Source organism: Eschrichtius robustus, chromosome 3 (genome assembly GCF_028021215.1).
Source record: "Eschrichtius robustus isolate mEscRob2 chromosome 3, mEscRob2.pri, whole genome shotgun sequence".
NCBI classification, from domain to species: Eukaryota; Metazoa; Chordata; class Mammalia; order Artiodactyla; family Eschrichtiidae; genus Eschrichtius; species Eschrichtius robustus.
The window spans coordinates 116,870,613-116,892,841 of record NC_090826.1 but is presented as its reverse complement, the minus strand read 5'-3'; the positions used below and the strand labels follow the sequence as shown (position 1 = coordinate 116,892,841).

At 49.6% G+C, this 22,229-nt stretch overlaps 1 protein-coding gene across 1 annotated transcript; it reads left to right on the top strand.

Annotated features, from left to right (window-relative positions):
• The first annotated feature begins 1,171 nt into the window (after positions 1-1,171).
• On the top strand, positions 1,172-16,269 carry SLAMF9 (SLAM family member 9). The gene is given in 8 exon segments (XM_068537608.1): positions 1,172-1,226; positions 2,432-2,686; positions 13,654-13,725; positions 13,728-13,750; positions 14,060-14,303; positions 15,377-15,430; positions 15,433-15,651; positions 16,064-16,269. Coding segments are annotated over 8 exon segments (1,128 nt in total).
• The last annotated feature ends 5,960 nt before the right edge of the window (positions 16,270-22,229 follow it).

Below are 22,229 nucleotides of genomic sequence, written 5' to 3'. Positions count from 1 at the left end.
TAAGGGGACTCACTCATCCTCCTGTATCCACCATTCCCATGTTGAATCTCTCTTTCCATCAGGAAGTCCTTATTGTCGAATCTAATCCCCATCAGTTTTCTCCATTGCAGAGCCCTGTGATGGAAAGTTTGGTGCGTCCTTAGTTTCATGTCCTTGCTGTTTCTGTGTGTATGGCTGTATTCACGTCCCCTTCTGACCACCCAGACTAGAAATGTCTGTCTGAGGGGACAACCATCCCGCTGAGGTTGCTACAGCCCCTGACTCTAAATCAGTCAGTAAGGCTGGCTTCATCGTGCTGAGCTGGAGCTTATGTGCCCATCTGTGCTGAGCTGTATGCCAGGTCTGAAGGCATGGGAGGTCTCAAGGTCTCTTCCGTCCTGCGAATGGCCTTGAACCCACCCCCTCCTTCCCAGTGCCCAGTGATGAACATCTGTGCCTGTGCACATTCTGCTTTTCTCTCTCAGCCACTTTCTCCCATTCACACCAGGCCTCTCCACCAACTGAAGTCCTAGCCTTGCCTGCAGGAGCTATAAGATGCGTGACTGGCTTTGCTGTGAGCTCAGCATACAGGACAGAACAAATCTTTCCCATAACTGGAGAGAGAGAGCATGATGCCAGCAAAAATCCCTTCTTTTTGTCTCTGAGTGAAGACTGTATCTGCTCACCTTATGTGTCTTCCAGCATGACCTGGGACCTCGGCCTGTAACTCCAAGGACTCTGGCCCAACCCTGCTTTGTGTCTCTCCTGTCTTCTGCCACCAACAAGAATGCAAGCCTATGGTCAGCTGTCAGTCTTCTCACTTACTCATCCTGCTCTGCCTAAGCTGCGGTCGCCCAGATTCTTTTTTTTTTAATGTTTACCTTTTTTAAAAAATTGTTTTCGTATTTATTTATTTGGCTGTGTCAGGTCTTAGTTGCGGCACGCAGGATCTTTGTCAGGGGATCGTTCCTTGCGGTGTGCAGGCTCTCTAGTTGTGGTGCGCGGGCTCCAGAGTGCGTGGGCTCAGTTGCCCCGCGGTATGTGGGATTTTAGTTCCCTGACCAGGGATTGTACTTGCATCCCCTGCATCGGAAGGCAGATTCTTAACCCCTGGACCACCAGGGAAATCCTTCACCCAGATTCTCGATTCCAGAGTCTCTCCTTTCCTCCTCCTGATCATCCTCCTTGTGCAATGAGAGACTCAGCCCCTCAGGATCTTCTGCTGCAGGGAGTGGATCCTTACTCAGGTAATTCAGGTAGGAGGGGTTTATGAAAGGATGGAAAACGGGAAATAAAAGTTAGAATCTTTTGTTTTATCTAGATTTTTAATTTAAAAAATATATGAATGCTGTTAAAAACATTAGAAAATTTTTTAAAGAACAAAGAAGCGCATTGTGAAAACTGTTTTTTCCCAGACTTAGCCCACGAGTTACCCGGTCTACCCACTATATGCTAAAAATCTTATATGCATATGCAAGCTTATAGATGTGTGAATATGTATGTGTATACCTTTTTATACACAGTGGAGGTGCACTGTACACGTGGGTTCACGTGTTGCTTTTAATTTTCTTTCACTAACACTTTATCTTCGGGCTCACTCCATTTGGTATTTATGGACATACCTCTTTCTCATGGCTACATTATATTTCATTATATGGCTGGGCCGTAATTATTATTATTATTATTATTATTTTTTAATTTTCTGATCTGTGTTTAGTTTCCTCCCTGCCCCTCCTTCTGCCCCGTGGATGCTGGTCTGTTTTTTTTAAAATTTATTTATTTTTTTATTTTTTAAATTTTTGGCTGTGTTGGGTCTTCGTTTCTGTGCGAGGGCTTTCTCTAGTTGCGGCAAGTGGGGGCCACTCTTCATCGCGATGCGTGGGCCTCTCACTATCACGGCCTCTCTTGTTGCGGAGCACAGGCTCCAGACACGCAGGCTCAGTAGTTGTGGCCCACAGGCCCAGTTGCTCTGCGGCATGTGGGATCTTCCCAGACCAGGGCTCGAACCCGTGTCCCCTGCATGGGCAGGCAGACTCTCAACCACTGCGCCACCAGGGAAGCCCTGGGCCGTAATTATTTAACCAGTCCCTTATTAATAAACATTTTAGTTGTTTTCACTCTTTTGCTGTTTTATGTATATATATAAATAGTCTTATATATTTATATATATTATATACGTATATGTATCTATAGTCTTCTAGATACTATCTTCTTAGCATCACTCTGCACCCCAGCAGCCGAGGAGGGAGACTCCGGGCTTTACTGGTGCAAGGCAGCACTTGAGGGTGGCTGGGTCCAGAAACAGAGTCCCCAGCTGGAGGTCAGGGTGTGGGGTAAGGGGAGGATGCGGAGACACTCCCCAGGGGCCTGGGTGGTGGGCAGTGGGGCCCCCTGGGAATGTGGGGAGGGGTCCCTAAGGGAGGAGCCTGGGGGGTCCCGCTGACCCTTCCAGCTGTGTGCTGCCCCGGTTCCTGCGTCCTGTCCTCTGCTCACCTTGAGACCCACCAGCCGAGTTGTGGAGCTCCTCCCCTCCGATCCTCGTTCTACCTCAGTGGGGACACCCTGCGGAACCACGTGACTCCCCATGATGGAGCCGTCTCCTTCCTCTTCCCGGTGACGTCAGAGCAGGATGCTGGGAACTACGCCTGCGAGGCTGAGAACAGTGTCTCCAAAGAGACAAGCAAGCCTGAGACACTCTCCGTGGAGGGTAGGTCTTGTCTCCCAACTGGGCTGTGAGCCCCAGCAAGCTGGCCAGGGTCAGATCTCACTCCTCTGTGTTCTTCCCGCCATGCTGGGTACAGAGCATGGGGACCTTGGAGGAGGGAGATGTGTAGAGGGAGAGGAACCTCAGGTCACATGAAAATAAGCAGTTAGATGGGTCCTCTTTTTACAGTCACAGATGTTGTGGACCCTTTAGAGAACCACTTTCCTGGGATCTCACTAAGTCTGAGCCATTTGGATTTTGGCCTCAGACACAGGCAACTTGTCTCCTGTGGATAAGCCATAAGGTGTGTGTTATAGACTGAATGTTTGTGTAAACCCCAAATTCATAAGTTGAAGGTCTAGCCCCCAATATGGTGGTATTTGGAGATGGGGGTTTCTGGAAGGTAATTAGGGTTAGATGAGATCATGAGAGTGGGGCCCTCATGATGTGATAAGTGCCTTTGTAAGAAGAGACACCAAGAGCCTCCTCTCTCTCCCTCTCCCCCATCTCCCTTCCCTTCCCCTCCCCCACCCCTTCTCCCTCCCCTCCTCTCTCTCTCTCTCTATTTAGGCGTGCAAAAAGAAAAGGTCGTGTGAAGATACATCGAGATGGCAGCCACCTACAAGTGAAGAGAAGAGGCTTCAGGATGAAACCTACCTTGCTGGCACCCTGATCTTGGACTTCTAACCCCCAGAACTGTGAGAAATTACATTTCTGTTCTTTAAGCCTCCTAGTCTGTGGCATCTTGTTATGGGAGCCCGAGCTGACTAATACAGTGTGTGTTAGAGAGAGCAGAGAGGGGGACAGCCTGACCGAGGCACACACAGGGACGTGAACAGAGAGGCAGGAGCTGGAGTCCCGGGTGCAGATGGGCTCCAGAGACCCACAAGAAGCCCCACAACCTCAGCTTGGCCCCCATTTCTCCCCGGGTCTGCTGATGCCCTCTCCCCAGAGCTGGCTGCATTGCCCTCTCCCCTTGCTGCTGGGGTGGGCAGTCACACGGTCTGCATACCTCTCTGCCGAGGGGACCTTGCGACCACACAGCCTGGAGGTATTTCAGGAGCCTGAACTCCCAGAACTCCCCGGAGCACCAGGGGAGAAATGGCAGCTGCTTTGCCCAGGTGCTGGCTGAAGGCTTGTGAGAGTGGCTCTGAGGCTCTGGACCCTGACTGCCAACTATGACCTTGACTCAGCATCCTTCCCAAACAGTTCTGCAAAGCTGCCGGGACCCCCACCCTTCTACTGCACGCATGCCCATCTTAGCCTGCTCCGCCTGGAATCCCTTCCCTAGTAACGTGATAAGATGGCACAAGTCTGAATCCACCTCAGTCTCATCAGTATCTCCTTGCCTTCCCTGGCCTCAGAGGGCACTGTCTCTCCTCCCCTCACTCAGGGCAGAGCAGCACGCCTGGCTCCCTCTTCCAACCCTTGGTACCACAAGAAGCACAACAGAGGGGCTCAGGATGTGGGCTAGAGTCCCTGCTGAGGTCCCTCACCTATTGTCAATAGGGGACTAGTCAGGAGTCTGGTCGTCACTGGACTGATTCGATTTGACTGGTTGGTTTATACCTTCTTTCCTTCTCCCCTTGCTGGAAAAATGAATTTAACACATTGTGTTGTGAAGAATTAACTTTCCCAAAGAGAGGTCTGGCTTTTGCCATTGGCTACTGGAAGTGATCTTTAGACCTTTGGAATATCAGGTCTGATAAGCGTGTCTTTGTTTGCATGGGGACCTTGGCCACCAGACGGTCTAACAATGTGATGTATGATGAGGGCTTTGGGCCATGCAGTATCATTTCTCCCTGCAAACTTTGGAAGGCTAGAGGCTAAAGATCAGTCATGAGGGCCGTATGTCATCAAGCCCCAACAAAACCAGCACCAAGGCTTGGGTGAGATTCTCTGTGTGTATTGTCACAGAGATGCCAGGAGCGTAACACTGTCCTAGGGTTCCATGGAGAGAGGACATGTTTGGTACTTTTCCTGGGCCTCTGCACTTCCTCCCTAGGCTGATTTTTAACCTGTGAGAATAAAAGCTTTCAGTGTGTTCTATGAATCCCTTTAGCAAATCTTTGAAACTGAGGATGTTTTGGGGGAACCCCTGAAACTTGCAATTGGTGTCAGAAGTGGGGGTGGTCTTCTATTCTCTCTAACTGTATGCTTGGCTAAACTCACACAGGTTTTACAAAATGCATACAATGTGGTAAAATAAGACACCAATCAGGAAAATGAGATTAGAAGAAAGCCGGGTAGGAAGATAAGCCAGTGCAAGGAACACCGTCGTATCCGAATTGCATGCTTCAGAGTTCTATCCTGGCCATGGGAGGCCACCCACATGGCTCTCTACTCGACAGCAGCAACTCTGAGGGGGTAGTAACATCAGCTATACGGTCACAAGACTGCTCAGGGAAACAGCCCTGGGCCCTGCAGTTTCGGGCACTTTGTTGGAACTTCCTAAATATTTGTAGGATGAGTGACTACTTTTATATATCAGTTGATGACAGCTCTGATAAGATGAGGCAGCCTCCCAGATTCTGATCAACTCTGGGACATTGATGAGCTGGAGTTTTGAGCCCGTGGTGGTATGGAGAGCTGGAACCTGATCAGTGTTGAATTTGCTGAGAAAAGTATCATTCTGTGCAGAGTTGTCTGGGCGGCCAGCTGGCTTCCCTCAGGCCACCCCACTTTGTTCCCCTTGAGCTCTCTTTGAGTGCCTCCAGTCTCAAATAGAAATTAACAATAACGAATGAATGCACATACAAATTAATAATGACACCAGCAATACTAACATTTACTGAGGATTTTCTGTATTGGGACATCACAGATAGAGTGTGTTACACCCCAAATTTGTTTCATCATGTAAAGTCCTGCCACCAAGGTACCAGAGGACCTGGGTTTTGGCAACTGTGTGGCCTCGGAGAAGTCCCTCCACCCCATGGACCTCTGGTTTTTATTTTTGTTTTTTGTGTTTATTTGTAAGATAAGGGGTTGGACAAGATTAGTAGATTCTGAACTTTTTTTCTTTCCTATTTTCAAACGAGTTCTGCATCAGCACCCCGCATGTCAAGGAATAAATGCAGGCGCACGTCTTGGGTTGAAGCTCTGGCCCGGACCTGCTTCCCTTGGCAGTCCTGGACACAGTGCTTCCCAATTCCCAGGGGGACTCCCAGGAGGCCAGATCCAAAGCCCCCAGAGTCCCTCTCATGTTCTTGGAAGCCCAGCCCAAGAAGGCAGCGTTTCACAGCTCTACTCACTGGGAAAGAAACATTTTGTGATTAGAGACAAAGGCAGCTCAGGCTGGGGAACTTTCTCTCTGCTTCAGCAAAACAGAAGAGCAGGCAGCGTGGGACATTCTCAAACATTAGCGTACAGCGGAATCCCCTGGGGACCTGGATAAGCAGGTGGATTCACAGCCACCACCAGGTCCCGCCCCCGTCGTGATTCCCTGGGTCTGGAGTGGAACCCAAGGAATCAGCATTGTAACCAGCCCTCTGTGGGATTCTGATGCAGAAGATACAAAACCTGCACTGTGAGAACGATAAGCAGAGCCTATGGCGGGGAGTCGATTTGAGCAAAGAAGGGCAGACACATCATACTTACAAGGAAGGTTGAGGGAAGGGTGTGGGTATAGGAACCAGTCTGGGATTTGGATGCCCAAGAGATAAGGAACGAGTCGTCAGGCAGTGTGTTTTAAAGGGGTTCAGGGAATTCCCCAGTGGTCCAGTGGTTAGGGCTCCGCGCTTCCACTGCAGGGGGCAAGGGTTCAATCCCTGGTCGGGGAGATGAGATCCCACAAGCTGCCGCATGGCCAAAAAATAAAATAAAATAAAATAAGGCTCAGCCCAGCGTGCTGCGTCTCTGCGTACATAAAGGGCTGATCTGGTGAGCAGGCAGGTGGCGTGGAAAGCACCGAGCTGGGCTGAACCTGCCGGCAGCAAAGCCCTCTGTGTCCTCAGATCAGGGGCTGATTGGTGCTGCCAGAGAACAGTCTCAAATCAGCCTATTCATGTATCATCTGTTAGAGACTTCTTCCCTATTCTCTTCAGTAGCCATAGACCCTGGCCAAGTACGAAGGGGTCCCAGGTCTTCACACTCCCCAAGCCCACCATCTTGACACTTAACCAACCTTCAGTAACAACCACAACTCACACTCTTTGAGCCCTGGCTCTGTGCCGCTCTATGCTAAGTACTTTACGGGCATCATCTCACTTCATTTTCACAACCGCCCTACAAAGCTGGTGTTGTGAGGATCCCATTCTGCAGACGAAGGTTCCAAACCAAGCAGTTTGGTTCCAGATCTGTCATTATTTCCCCTGCCCACCCCACTACCTTTCTCCAGATCTTTAGGGTAATTTGTTGACCAGAAAAGCTAAGGGTGACCTTGAATTCTTAAAGCTTAGCTATTTCACTGTGATTCCTTTTCTAAGATTTTGCTCCTGTTTTAGGGTAATCACATAATTTACCCTACAAACCAGGATACTTTCTAAGAGTGAAAAGGATCATGATTAATAATTAGGCCAGGACAACAGACTTAAGCTGGGACTGTCCCAAGAAACCTGGACCCAGACTCACTTCATCTGTTTCAGACTTTGTCCATTCTCCTGAAATACCTGCCTTTGACACACCCACCTAAACCTTCAGTTTCAGCAGATAACTTTGCCTCCACTTTACAGAGAAAATTGAAACCACATGACAGGACACCCCTTAACTTCCTGCCACAGACAAAGAAGATGCTACCTGCATCTCTGATCATCTTTTCTTATTATAATGAAGGGCCATCTTGCAATCTAAGACTGGTTCTTCTTCCTGGGCTCTGAATCCCAGCTCCCTCCCAACTTCTGGGGGTGTTGGGGGAGGCCTTGCTCCACTGACCATCTCCTTTCTTTCCTGCAGCTCCACTCCCCACTTGCTTCTTCTCTTCTCAGCATTTAAATATGTTCAAATCTCTCCCATTAAAAAAAAAAAAATCAACAGCATAAACAACAAGGTCCTACTGTATAGCACAGGGAACTATATTCAATATCCTATGGTAAACCATAATGAAAAAGAACATAAAAAAGAATGTATATATGTATAACTGAATCATTTGGCTTTACAGCAGCAATTAACACAACATTGTAAATCAACCATACTTCAATAAAATTTCAAAAAGTCAGCAACAATAAAACTTTCCCTCTACCCTGTTTTCCCTTCACCTCCAGCCTTTATTTCTCCTGCCTGTCAAAGTAAACTTCTTGAGAGACTATGACTTCTAAGCTCTTGAGCAGGCCTCAAGGCTCTAAGTTGAGCTGTCTCCAGGGCACCTCTGCTGCCCCCTCTCTGATCTTTGCCACCTCACTCTTGCCCAACTTGGTCAGGATGCCATCTGTGCCTCCATGTGCTCTGCTCTCTCCCACCCCGGGGGTCCTGCCCAGGCTGGTCCCTCACAAGGGACACTCCTTTCTCCTCTGTTTCACAAAGGCTCCTCTGGGTGCCCTTCAGCAATTTGCGGGCTGTTTCGGTTCTCACCAGCCACATTCATATTTCAACTGAATAATCACTCTTTTAACCCTGACATTTAAAAAAGAAAAAGAAAGGAAGAAGGTAAACCATGTATCAGGCGCAGCCCCTTTGATGGAGCAGAAGACATGTGCAGGTCTCAATGTGATTTGCTGCGGGAGGGAGGTGACTGATTTGGAACTTATCTGCTAATGGCTCTGCCGTGTGGGTCTCGGTTCCTGACGAGAAGCTGAAGAGAAAATCTGGTCAAAGGTTTGACCCTTTATTATCCCCCCATCCTTTCATCAGAACAACATCAGCTTTTCACCGGCCCCTGTTTCCCAAGGCTGTTACCTCAGGACAATTGGGGTGGGAATTGGCTGCATAGTGTGGCATGCAGGATCTTAGTTCTCCGACCAAGGATCAAATCTGTGTCCCCTGCATTGGGAGCGTGGAGTCTTAACCACTGGACCGCCAGGGAAGTCCCGAGACTTATTTCTCATTAACTTATTTGCCCCCTAAAGATCCAGGCAGAGGAGACAAGGCATCTAACTTTGACTGGCTCAACTACTTTATCATATATAATAGTATCTTAATCTAGGTTCCTGCCAAAGCAGGACCTTTGACAAGAACTTGGGTAGAGGTAGCATTTTCTGGGAGATGATCCAGGAAGCCAACATAAAAGAATGAGGAACATGAGATGGGGAAGGGAGAAAAGCCCGTAAAAGGTGTGGACAACTGGGCTCAATCTGCTGAAGAACCCTGGAGAACAAGCCTCAGAATTATCCCATGGAACAGCAAGGAGGCTGGGGCATTTATCCACCAACGCAGCACTCCATTGTCTCCAGCGGTTGCCTCTGGGGTCTGTACACTCCCTACACTTTCCAGCTACACTGCAACTGGGCTGATGCCCTTCCACTGCTGCAGAGATAGCCCTGAAGCAGAAAAGCAGAGGTGCAAACTTCAGGGTGGAGGGGCACAGTCATGAAACTGTCCACCACAGCACTGCAGAAATCAACTGGGTCAAAGGCTGTGGTAAGGGGACCCTATGTGTTAACTGGAACTCTCCCTGCCGTGGTTCCACTGAGGTGTCCATGGGACAGGAATGGAGAGATCAAAGGCAGCGTGAGGAAGACCTCCCTCTGTGAAATTTTCAACCAGAATGAAGAAGAACCTGTGTCACCGCTCTTGGAATCCCCTCATCCATGGATGGAGAGTTGAGAGAAGGAGATTGGAAAGAGATTTCTTTTCTCCTTTTTTTTTTTTTTTGGCCGCACCACGCGGCTTGTGGGATCTTAGTTCCCTAACCAGGGATCGAACCCATGCCCCCTGCAGTGGAAGCACAGGGTCCTAACCACTGGACCACCACGGAATTCCGGAAAGAGAGTTCTTTAGAAATAACTGTTATTTTATTGTCAGTCCCCACCTCATCCCTCAAAGGATAGATGGTTTTATGTCTGATGGGACTTCAGAGAGAGGACGTGTGCCTGCACGTGAGAGTAAGGGGACCGGAGCCTAAGTCAGGGCTCAGAGAATTAAAAACAACTGTGGACTGAGATGGGACTCCCGCGAGGCGGCCAGGAGTGTGGCGATGTGCTGTAGATCTTGGAATCTGTCAGGGGCCAGGAATGTTTTTGGAGGGCAACCGAGGACCACCTATGAGACACAGCCTGTTTGTTTGGTTGGCCTGGGTACCATACAGTGGGGACAGTTGGAGGGGTGAGGGGTGGAGATGAGACATGCAGCCAGGTGTCCAGGAGCTGAGGAAGGACTTTCAAAGGACCACCCAGAAGAGAGATGCATCCTTCCTGGGTCAAGAGTAGGAGAGAAACAACCAGCAGAAACCTGTAAAAACCCACGAAACTGCTCCTCAGAAGAGTTCGTCTTAACCATCTGCCAGACCCACAGAGCGCAAAGCCACTCCGCCAGATAAGAACAATTCTACCACCTCCCCTCCCTGCCCACCCTCCTGGAGAGGGGGAACATGAATTGGGGAGGCAAGTTGAGGGGAGCAAGAGGAAGGGGGAAGCTGAGCAGAGAGCAGGACCTCTCCCACTGCCCTGCTGTAACCTTCCAGCCTGAAATAGACGCAAGCCAGGGCAAGAGGAGATGGCTTGATTCTCTTTAAGTTTGGAATTCTGTATATTATTGGGTTGGCCAAAAATTTCGGGTTTTTTTTTTTTTTCCGTTAGATGGCTCTAGTAGCGCTTAGTTGTCTTTAACTTCATTTGAAACAATTTTGTTAGATTCAGTTGTGACAGCTGTCATTTCAGCGTGCATTTAAAAAAATCTTATCAATATTTGTGAATTTTTGTGTAGCCATTTTAATATTGAAGATGGAAGAAAAAAGCAACATTTTCGGTACATTATCCTTTATTATTTCAAGAAAGGTAGAAACGCAAAAAAAGATTTGTGCAGTGCATGGGGAAGGTGCTGTGACTGATCGAAAATGTAAAAAGTGGTTTGCGAAGTTTCATGCTGGAGATTTCTCGCTGGACGGTTCTCCACAGTCGGGTAGACCAGTTGAAGTTGATAGCGACCAAATCAAGACATTAATTGAGAACAATCAACGTTATACCACGCAGGAGATAGCCGACATACTCAAAATATCCAAATCAAGCACTGAAAATCATTTGCACCAGCTTGGTTATGTTCATCGCTTTTATGTTTGGGTTCCACATAAGTTAAGTGAAAAAAACCTTCTCGACCATATTTCCACATGTGATTCTCTACTGAAAAGTAACAAAAACGTCCCATTTTTAAAACAGATTGTGACAGACGATGAAAAGTGGATCCTGTACAAGAATGTGGAACAGAAGAGATCGTGGGGCAAGTGAAATGAACCACCACCAACCACACCAAAGGCCGGTCTTCATCCAAAGTAGGTGATGTTGTGTATATATAGTGGGATTGGAAGGGAGTCCTCTATTATGAGCTCATTCCAGAAAACCAAACGATTAATTCCAAAAAGTACTGCTCCTGATTAGACCAACTGAAAGAAGCACCTAATGAAAGCATCTGGAATTAGTCAACAGAAAACCCATAAACTTCCATCAGGATAACGCAAGACTGCATGTTTCATGATGACCAGGCAATAACCGTTACAGCTTGGCTGGGAAGTTCTGATTCATCCACCATATTCACCAGACATTGCAACTTAGGATTTCCATTTATTTTGGTCTTTACAAAATTCTTTTCATGGAAAAAATTTCAATTCCCCAGAAGACTGTAAAAGTCACCTGGAACAGTTCTTTGCTCAAAAAGGTAAAAAAGTTTTGGGAAGATGGAATTATGAAGTTGCCTGAAAAATGGCAGAAGGCAGTGGAACAAACTGGTGAATATGTTGTTCAATAAAGTTCTTGGTGAAAATGAAAAATATGTCTTTTATTTTTAGTTAAAAACTGAAGGAACTTTTTGGCCAACCCAATACATGGGAGAGAAGTTCTCATTTCTGAATTGAGAGCAGAAACCTCAGGGGAAGACCACCCCACTGAATAAGATTGAATAGGCAGTGAGAGACAGAAATGGAGTTGCATTTGGGTCGCAATCCATGAGCCAGAATAAAAAATCAGATTTCCAGAGCACTTGAAAATCATGTTCGGAGAAGGGCTTTCTCCACACTGGACTGGAAAGGGCTTAGTGAGAGTGGGGTAGGGGCTGGGGAGGGAGTGATGGTAATTATTTCCCTCTGCTCAATAAGTATAATGTGCTGTTTATGGAGACACGTTTAATCAATCTGCACTCAGTCACCTTTTGAATGATCAGCATATTCACTGCAGCAGCCATGAAGGTGCCCCTGGACCTCCTTTCAAGAGAGAACCTGTCTTCAGCTGCGAGGGATGCAGTTAACTGACAGCCTCCAGCTGCAGCACCTGCAGGACCCATGCACTTCCTGGGCAGCCCCAGCCAATGACTGCGCACAGTGAGGGTGCGGGAGCTCCGCTGCAGAGCTCCCTGCTGAATTAGCGGAGACTTTCTGCTCAGCATCATGGTCCCAGGCTCTCCTTGCTCATTTCTGCTTCCTTCCCCTTTTATCTTTTACAGGCTTTACCCCCCACACTCCCTCCCACACACACATTAGACCTCTTTCTTTTTTCTTTTTAATTAATTAATTAATTAGTTTATTTTTGGCTACGTTGGGTCATTGTTGCTGCTCACAGGCTTTCTCTAGTTGCGAGGGCAGGGGCTACTCTTCGTTGCGGTGCACGGGCTTCTCATTGTGGTGGCTTATCTTTGTTGCGGAGCACGGGGTCTAGGTGCGCGGGCTTCAGTAGTTGTGGCTCGCAGGCTCAGTAGTTGTGGCTTACGGGCTCTAGAGTGCAGGCTCAGTAGCTGTGGCGCACGGGCTTAGTTGCTCCGCAGCATGTGGGATCTTCCCAGACCAGGGCTCGAACCCATGTCCCCTGCATTGGCAAGCGGATTCTTAACCACTGCACCACCAGGGAAGCCCTATACCTCTTTCACTCCTAACTCCAGCATCTGATTCTCAGAGAACCTAACTCATGTGCTCAAATCTTCAACTGAATTTTTTCTTCCTTGCTTTAATATTATTTTTTAAATGATTTTATGTTAAAAAGTTTTCATACTCAGACTGAGACCTGATGTACCTTTTCATAAAACCCAGCCCCTGAGGTTTGATAATTGTATAAATTGAAGTTTAAGAACTATCATCTCCTTCATTCTCTTCTTCACTTAGCAGACCTTACTCATCCTTGAGGTCTCAGCTTAAATATCATTTCTCCATGGGGACCAGCATCCGTAGGACATACAGAGATGTCCCAAAAGATGGAGTCTGCCTGGGGAGATAAAGATGTTTATATGGTCATATGATCACAGCAACATAGGAACTGCTAAGGGAGACCTGAGGCAGAGTATCCTGAAGCCAAATGATAGGGCTGGATAGAAAGTGTTCAAAGAACTTGGGGAAAGTGGTATTTCTGGCAAGTCTGAGAGTACAGAGAGTAGGATCTAGGAAGGCTTCATTTAGGAAGTGGGATTTCAGCTGAGTTTGAGGGACAGCAAACATGAGTCAGTGGGTAATGAGGCAGACTGCCAGCTCCAGGACAGGAGTATCTCTTTCCCCCTCTGTTCTCCTGCTGGGTCTTGGGCTAGCAAGTCACCACCTTTGGGACCAAATGCTTCAGCTCTTCTGGAGTAAAGAGGACTAGGGTGTGGCTTCAGTGCAGGACCAAGAGATGAGGAAACCTGGGGATATGGAAGGGGAAGCAGCCCCATATCCCTCCTGGGGATATGGAAGGACAGCAAATGGAGAAGAGAAAATTTGGAGGGTGAGGCACAGATGGAAGCCAAGCCCTGGTAGGTGCTCAAGTCAGGTGCAGCAAAAAGCTAGAGCCAGAAGAGGCAACTGGAGGACAAGGTTGAGTGTGGGTCATAGAAAATACTCAACTGAGATTGAGACCACAGCCCTGCTGCCAGTCTCAGCAGCCTAGAGACACCAGCTGTGTTGTTTCCATATTTTCTTTTTTTATCTGCAGCCAAAGGGGACTCTGGAGATGGTGTGGATCCCGAGGAAGTGGTTGTGGTCCTTCAGGAGTCCATCAGCCTCCCCCGGAAATACCATTGGATGAAGAGGTTGAGGGTTTCTCTGGTGGCACAGTGGTTGGGAGTCCACCTGCCAGTGCAGGGGACACGGGTTCGAGCCCTGGTCTGGGAAAATCCCACATGCCGCGGAGCAGCTAGGCCCGTGAGACATAACTACTGAGCCCGTGCGCCCTAGAGCCCGTGCTCTGCAATAGGAGAGGCCACCGCAATGAGACGCCTGCACACCACAGCCAAGGGTAGCCCCCGCTCGCCACAACTAGAGAAAGCCCTTGCACAGCAACGAAGACCCAATGCAACCAAAAATAAATAAATAAAAGAAATAACTTTAAAAAAAAAGAGGTTGAGAACATCATCTGGTCCTCCCACATAAGGCTTGCCACTGTGATGCCAGGGGGAAAGGGACATCCGGCTACCATCATGGTGACCAACCCTCGCTATGAGGGCTGAGTGAGCTTCCTGGAGCCCACCTACTCCCTGCACATCAGCAATCTGAGCTGGGAGGATTCGGGGCCTTACCAAGCTCAAGTCAACCTGAGGAAGTCCCAGATCTCCACCATGCAGCACTACAATCTTCATGTGTACCGTGAGTTTACTGGGAACCATAAACCTGCTTTTTCTGGCTCTCCTGAGCTTCTCACACAAAGGATCAGGGGTCTTAGGACTCGGGGTTATGGCTTGAGGTTCTGGGATGGGAAGGCAGTCTGCCTCCAGTGTGTCTGACCCCAGTATCTGCACTGCGGGTAAAGTGACCGGGAGTAGCAAGGCCCTGGACTGACGCTGTTCCTGTGGATGTGCCCAACGCAGTGAGATGGGTCAGGGGTTTTGTTTACAGACGTCTAGGGAGCCTTTCTCTCCCAGTGAGATTCTGCATCTTGGACATGAATGCCACCTCCATTCTTGAGCCTTTTGTCCTCCTGTGTGATTTGAGGGCTACTAATCAGGGTCTCCTCTCTACTTGAGCCCAAATTTCCTCTTAGTGCCTGTGACATTGACTGATTTTCTTTTTCTTTTTTCATTAATTAATTAATTTATTTTTGGCTGCGTTGGGTCTTCATTGCTGCGTGTGGGCTTTCTCTAGTTGCAGGGAGTGGGGGCTTCTTTTGCTGCGGAGCTCAGGCTCTAGGTGTGCAGGCTTCAGTAGTTGTGGCGCACGAGCTCAGTAGTTGTGGCTCCCAGGCTTAGTTGCTCCGCGGCATGTGGGATCTTCCCAGACCAGGGATTGAACCTGTGTCCCCTGCATTGGCAGGTGGATTCTTAACCATTGTGCCACCAGAAAAGTCCACTGACTGATTTTCTACCTTGAATCTTGCAGAGGCACTGATTAAACTATAAATGCCCCTGGGAGGGGTGATAATATTTTCCAAGATCAAGGAGGCAGGACGGAGTTTGAAAGAAGGTGGGGTGAAGAGGTAAGAGAGAGAAGGCAAGTCATAAAGGGGAGGTAGAAGATGCCAAAGGCAGCTCTGTCTGCTTGGCAGCTGCCCTGGGGACGCTGGAACAACAGGTTTGATGGTGGCTAGGTGCTGTTAGTTTGGCTTGTTTGTTAAGTGAAGCAGGTCTCAGTGGGCAGCATCCATACCCCAGTGTTGAAGAGCTTAGGAAAACAGACCCAACCCCTGATTACTTAGAGGGTCTTTGTGTTTCTCCTTCATCTAGGATGGCTGTCACAGCCTCACATGACTGTGAACTTTGAGATCTCTGGGGAAGAAGGTACTGTAATATGTCCTTGACATGATCCGTAGGGAAGGCAGGCCTGGATGTGACCAACTGCTGGATATCCTGGGAGGACGGCACTGACACGGCCCACGAAGGCTCTGTCCTCAGCACGTCCTGGAGGCCCGGGGACAAGGCCGTCTCCTACACATGCCGGGCAAACAGCCCCATCAGCGACATCAGTTCCCGTCTCATCCCTGCTGGGCCCTTCTGTGCAGGTACCAGGGCCCCAGAGACAGGCCCTGAGCGACCACAGGGCCTCAAGTCTACTGCCTCCCTCCCTCCCTCCCTTCTCCCCAGGAGAGTACATGGAATCTAGAACCTAACTACTCCCTTGGAGACTTGACCCCTGGATTAGGGAGGGGGCCCCCCACTTTCCCTGTGCTCCTTCCTAGTCCTCCCAGCTTCCAAAGGTCCCTTCTAGTCTCTTACTCAGGTTGAGATTACTCCCCAGACCCCAGACCCTGAAATTCTGTGAATAGAATATACATTTCCTGAGATACTTGCCAAGGAACATCAACTGACTGTGAACTTGAGACCCCCTTTGTGGAATTTGGGGTAGGTGTCTGCCCCCCTAATCCAGACCTTCTCTCTGGTGAGTCCCTCTCTCCTTGCCTTCTTCTGTCCCAGATCTTGGCTACCCTTCGGAGAAGTCCTCCACTTCCTTCTGTCTCCTGGCCAAGACATTGCTCATCCTCTTGCTTTTTGTAATTCTTGCTGTGGGGCTTTGGCTCATCCGAGTCCAGACAAGATGCAAAATGTCAAGAATGAAGAAACTTAGGAGAAACAGAATGAGACTGAGAAAGAAAGGGAAGCCTGGCCCCAGCCTGGCCTGATGGCCCCCTGGGGACCCCTGTCCTGAGCATTGTTTATTCCCAGCCCCAAGGGAGACCTTCCTCTCCTTCCCAGACTTATCTCTTCCCAGGGGGCCAAGGGGTGGGTGTCCCAAGGGCCATGCTCTCCAAGGGAAGATTGTCTGGCAGTAAAGTCAAATTAGGTGACCTCACTCGGGAGGAGCTATTTGGTCCTTCACTGGGTGACTCTGGCAAAACCTGCTTTTCTGCCTTTTCTTCCATTCCAGTTACCCTCTTAACAACCCCACGTGCTTCCCACACCTGCCTTTGGGAAGGAAAGTGAGTCTAAAAGACCCGCTCACAATGAAGTGTTGGTATGTTATTATTCATGCCTAACCCATTCCCCACCAACACACATAACATTTACACTTCAGTAAGAAAAGTGAGAGATTCCTTTTAACCTATTTGAAACTGTGACTCTGCATGGGAGATTTCAGGCAATGAGAACGCTTCGTAAGAGTGGTGTTATTCCTGCCGATCTTTCTGCTCTCACACCCTCCTTCCGCCCTGGCGGATGAGTTCACTTAGCTACTCCCACCCACTCCACCCCACCCCACCCCACCCCAATCTAGCGTCTGTCTGGCACGGGCGCTCTGAAGCACCCCAGTGCAGTCCTACTCTGGGTCTGACCTTTCTACTCTGACCTTTCGGTCATCTCCCTGGTGCCAGCTTCTCTGGGGCTCTGGTGCCTGCCCCACAGAGATGGCAACTCAGCCGGATTAATAGCGGAGGTCTGGACCCTTGACCTCGGTTTGTGGTTGGTGTTACTGTCCTGTCTGTCCCTTCTCCATAGATTTCCAGGTGTCACACCTTCTCTCTGGACTCTTGTCCTGGGTTAATGCCCACCCCCTACACATACATTACCCGTCCCCCCCACAAAGGCCTTTAAGTGTATATGTTCTTTCTCTTTCCCAAGCCCAGTGATCAGTCTGAACTCCTCACCCTCTGCTTAAGTCTTGGTCATTCTCCCCACATCAGATCTTGTAGATGTTACTTAATGTGGCTGCTGTGGCAGGGTGGGGAGGGGGGTGAATTGGGGAGGGAATGCAAAGCCACTCAAGTCACAGGACATGCCTAGGGAGTGAGTGACCTGGAGGAGGGTGGTGTGTAGGATACGGTAGGGAGATCACTGGGTGAGATCTCAGGAGATCTGGGCTGTGCTCGGCCACTGGTCTCTGGCTTGGGACACTTTGTCCAGCAGATGTCCATGGAGGCACCGTCCCTTTCCACCAGGAACATGCGCTTTGAAGGAGAGGCGTGCACAGGTGCAGCTGACTGGCGCTCTTACAGAGACAGGGCTAAATGAGCGCCTTGGCTCCCACAGGGGCAGGAGGGGCCGGTAACCCCGGGGGATTTTAGAAGAGGGTCTGAGGGGTAGAGACAGAGCCATGTGGCAGAAGCCATGCCAGACATCTCTCTGCATCTGGCTTTCCCCTCTCAGTGAGGAGAAGGATGCTGACCTCCAAAGTGTTTCCCAAGAAAAGGAACACTGAGGCTGTGAAGGCGCAGTGGGACTCACTGGGGAACCACGGGGACCAAGGACGGCTTTAGGGAAAACAGGACACATGGACCAGGCACTGGGACACTCCAGGAGGGGGCTCCAATAGTAGCCAGGGGTATGGTGGAAACCAAGAGTCAGGGTCTCCAGGGCTGGAAAGGAAGCAGGTCCAGGAGGTAAGCAGGGGCTTTCTGTCTAGGTTTTTGGGCAGGAGATGGAACCCTGTAGGGCTTGGGAAGGAGATGATGAGGTTGGGAAACCGATCCCCAAAGAGCTCCTAAGAATAGCAACCGATCCACTCTACTCCCTGAAGGCCTGAGTCCTTGTCCTGCTGGAAGGCAGTCCCTGGCCTGAGGCTGGTTCTCTGTGCCTCCCTTTGGGCTGAGGAGTCCCACCTCCAAAAACGCACGAAGTTCTAGGACCAAGCCTGCAGCACCCAACTCCTCCGATTCCTTTAATACCTTTCTGGAGACTGAGTGGAAAAGGCCAACAGCCGTCTTGCACACACGGGGGCAGGTCTTTTCTTGTATATTTCAGAGTCTGGCACGGGAAGTCAATAAGGGAATGAACGTCCCTGTATGGCTGGCCCAGGGCCCTCCCTGGAATTTGGCAAAATACCTTCTCACACCCAGTCTCTGAACAGAGAAAGGCTGAGGTCCCCAACCAGTCCAGAGCACCTGGAAGAGGAAGGCTCAGACGCTCAAGAAGGTGGAATATAAGCTCAGAGAGACCCAGACCTCTTCCTCTGCAGGAAGCCAGGATAATAATCACCTGACAGCACTTTGCTTTATGCAAAGTTTGCTGTTTTGAAATAGGTGAAAAGCAAACTGAGGGGAGGAGGATAATATTTGAGCATTGAAGTGTCAGGCATTGGGCTGGCCCTGGAGAGGCGGAAAAGACACTGCCCTCAAGGAACTCTTTGTGGGGTGTGTAAGATATAATTACAACGAGGTGTGACAAGGGCTGTGGGTGAAGGTGAGGGCGTGGTGGGAGGAGTGATTGATGGTGTCTTGGAGGGAAGAGGTAAACAGAATTTTGACCTGTGATTAGCAGTGAGTTCAGGGAAGGGAGAGAAGGACATTCTAGCCAGACAGAAGATAAGTGGGAAGCCACTGATAGGTGAACAAGCACCATGAATTCTAGGGACTACGAGGCCACATGCTGCTGCCCTGTGATGAAGGGGTAAGTGATAAATGAGTCTGGAGAGGTAGGCAGGGCCCCTCTGATAAGGCTAAGGGCTGGGGAGGAATTCAAGGATGAACAAGACCATCTCCACACACTCATGTGGAGCTAGAGTCTCGTTTGGGTCAGCAGATAAGCATGCCAACAGCCAAAGGACAATCGATGAGGAACCATACCTCTTTTCTGATCAGGTGACAGAACCAGTGCTCATAGCATGTGGTCAGCAAAGTCCCTGTAATTGACAACATTGTCTGGTCTTCTTGTCAACAAGTTGAAAATACGTGGGTTGGCTGAAGCTTTGGTAGAATGATGCTAGGTAGAATCTTAGCAGATTGAATACACTATCCCAGAGGGTGATGATTACGGATCCAGGACAACCCAGAGGAAAATCTTTAGTTTTGAGCCTCAGGGACTAATTTTACCGACTTTCACTCCTGGCACGGTGAGGGAACAAGTTAGGGTTAGGTTCCTTTTCTTACCAAAAAGCCAACAAGATGCGTCTGAATCAGAGCAAGATGACAGTAATAATAAAACACAAAATAAACTTCCAGAAAAAAAAAAATGACCATATCATAAACTTTAAAAAATTGAAAATCATTTTAAATCCCAATTTTACAAAAAGTTATTTTAATGTCCAAAAGAGTTTAACTTATCTTCAAGAAAACACTGGAGACAGCAGAAATGAAACCTTTGAACCAGAGATGGAGCTGATTCTAACATGGGGAAGGGAGATCTTTCCCACTAGTTGGTGAGGGGCCAAGGTGTAAAAGAGGTTGCGCTCTTCGACCGTCTTTCCTAGGCATTCTGCCTGGCCTTGCTTTCATGCTGTGTCCACTGACATGTTTTCATTAGAGTCTCAGCACTGTTAGGTCAATCTGTTACATTGTAATATTGGAAGCAGCCACTTCAGGAAAATTTGCTGGAGCGATAGTGGGGGAGATCAGGCCACTGCTCCTGCCTCCTCCCTCACTTCCCCCCCGCCCCGCCCCATTTTCATCTCAGGCTGTGGCAAAAAGCACCCAGATGTTTACACCCGGAAGAACTTTCCAGCAGTCAAAGTCCCTGAAGATGGGGCTTCCCTGGTGGCGCAGTGGTTAAGAATCCGCCTGCCAATGCAGGGGACACGGGTTCGATCCCTGGTCTGGGAAGATCCCACATGTCACAGAGCAACGAAGCCTGTGCGCCACAGCTACTGAGCCTGTGCTCTAGAGCCCGTGAGCCACAACTACTGAGCCTGCGTGCCACAACTACTGAAGCCCGCATGCCTAGAGCCCGTGCTCCGCAACAAGAGAAGACGCTGCAATGAGAAGCCTGCGCACCGTACCGAAGAGTAGCCCCTGCTCGCCGCAACTAGAGAAAGCCCGCGCAGCAACGAAGACCCAGTGCAGCCAAAAAAAAAAAAAAAGTCCCTGAAGATGGAATGAGTCACTATAAGGGGTGGTGAGCTTCCTGGCCCAGAATGTATGGGGCTGGATGACCACCTGGAAGGGAGGATGTGGCAGGGATACTGGTCTTGAGGTAGGAAATAGATGGGCACTTGGGCTGGACAGCTGGTGTTTGTCTCGTGGAGTAAAACTAAAGCTTTGTTCTCACCCAGACACTCCAAGGACAAAGTTAGTGGCGGAAGCTGAGCTCTGCTGAAGTAAAGAGATAAGGGTCCCACTCCTGAGGTCAAGGAAACTTCCCTGTCTGCACATGCGCAGGAAGGCTCCTTGGGGGTCAAAAATGGAGGGGGCATCACCCCATAATAAGTGTGGATGTGCACACACAGGCCTCTGCGGTGAGATCTATCTTAGCAAAAAAGTTGTGCACGCATGTTGGGGAGGGTCCTAGGACTGGTCAGGTGTGCAAAAAGAAACGAGATAGTAGGCCAAAAGTAAACAAAGACACAGAAGGACTGTCCTGTATAAGTGATTTAAATCACCTCTTTACTGTGCTTCTCCTCATTAGAGAGGACGCCCATACCCTTTCTCTCCGGGTGTATATTTCTACCTTGCTTCAGTCTTAAATAAACTGTTTTTCTGTGTGCTCTCCCACTTGTGCTGTGTCTCTAATAATAAACTTTGTACCTGTTTTTACAGTTTTTGCCTCCTTGAAATATTCTTACTTTCAGTGGAGGTAAGAGCCAGGGAACTTTGTCGCTAGCCCTTAGCCGCTGGTGGTCTGGTGGTTAGGATTCCTGGTTTTCATCCAGGCTTCGCAGGGTCAATTCCTGGGCAGAGAACTAAGATATCTCTTCAGGACCACTCACTGCTGTCCCTCCGAGTTCAGTGTGAACCGTGGTTAGACCTATCCTGTTGGGTCTCTCCTGGTGTTGAGGCCATGATTGGGAATGGTGCGCTCTGAGTGGCAGGAGTTCAGCCTGGGGTGACATCAGAGTGCTGCTTTTAGGGAAGGCTTCCAGGGGAGCACCCGGGCAGACTTAAGACTGCTTAAGCCTGGTGGGGAAGGTGTCATGACCCTGCCTCCCCAAGGCGGCACCAAGGGGAGGAGGTAGAAAGCTCTATGGGGCAGACATGCAAGATGTATTTTTGCCTGCTGTTGAAGTTTCCAAGGGGGTGGGTGTGATGGAGCCCCAGCTGGGTCTGATTCCAGCTCTGCCCTGTGCTGGACAGGAAGTCTTGGGCAGGTGACTACACCTCGTGGAACCTCAGTTAGTCAAACGGAGCCACACCTACTTCTGAGGGTTTCTGTACAGGTTCCATAAGAGTCATGAAGCATGTAGTCCAGGATCTGGCTCCCTGTAGGGGTTCAGTAAATGATCACTTATTTCATTCCTCCTCTCTCAGTCTCCCGTGCCAGGATGTCTCTCCCCTCTGGGCCCGTTTCTCTGGGTGGCTGGTGCTGGTAGCTAACTTGGCAACCTCAGGCTGGGAGCGCCGCCTTCCCCTCTGTACACTGTGGGCGGCGCCTGGGCAAGATTTGGGAGCTCGCCAGTGCAGACAGGTATTTCCAGTCCAGCCAGAGAAGATATGTGTGGAGGTAGGAATGGGGATGGGGGAGGAGATCAGAGGAGCGGGGTGGGTCCCCTGGGAGGAGGGCGGGGAGTCCTGCTCCCCGCTTGGTTCTCCTGCCCCCAGGCTCAGATTTCAACCCTAGCTGCCACTTCTGCGGTTAAGCCCGTTAGGGGAGGGGAGAGGGTCCAAGGTGGCTTACACAGGAGGGAAGGTGTGCAAGGAGCCAGCTGAGGGCCGGCTCCTGCGACCCCGGGAGCCCGGGCCCTGACCGTCGTAGCCCCTCAAGCTTGCGGCGGGAAGCGGCC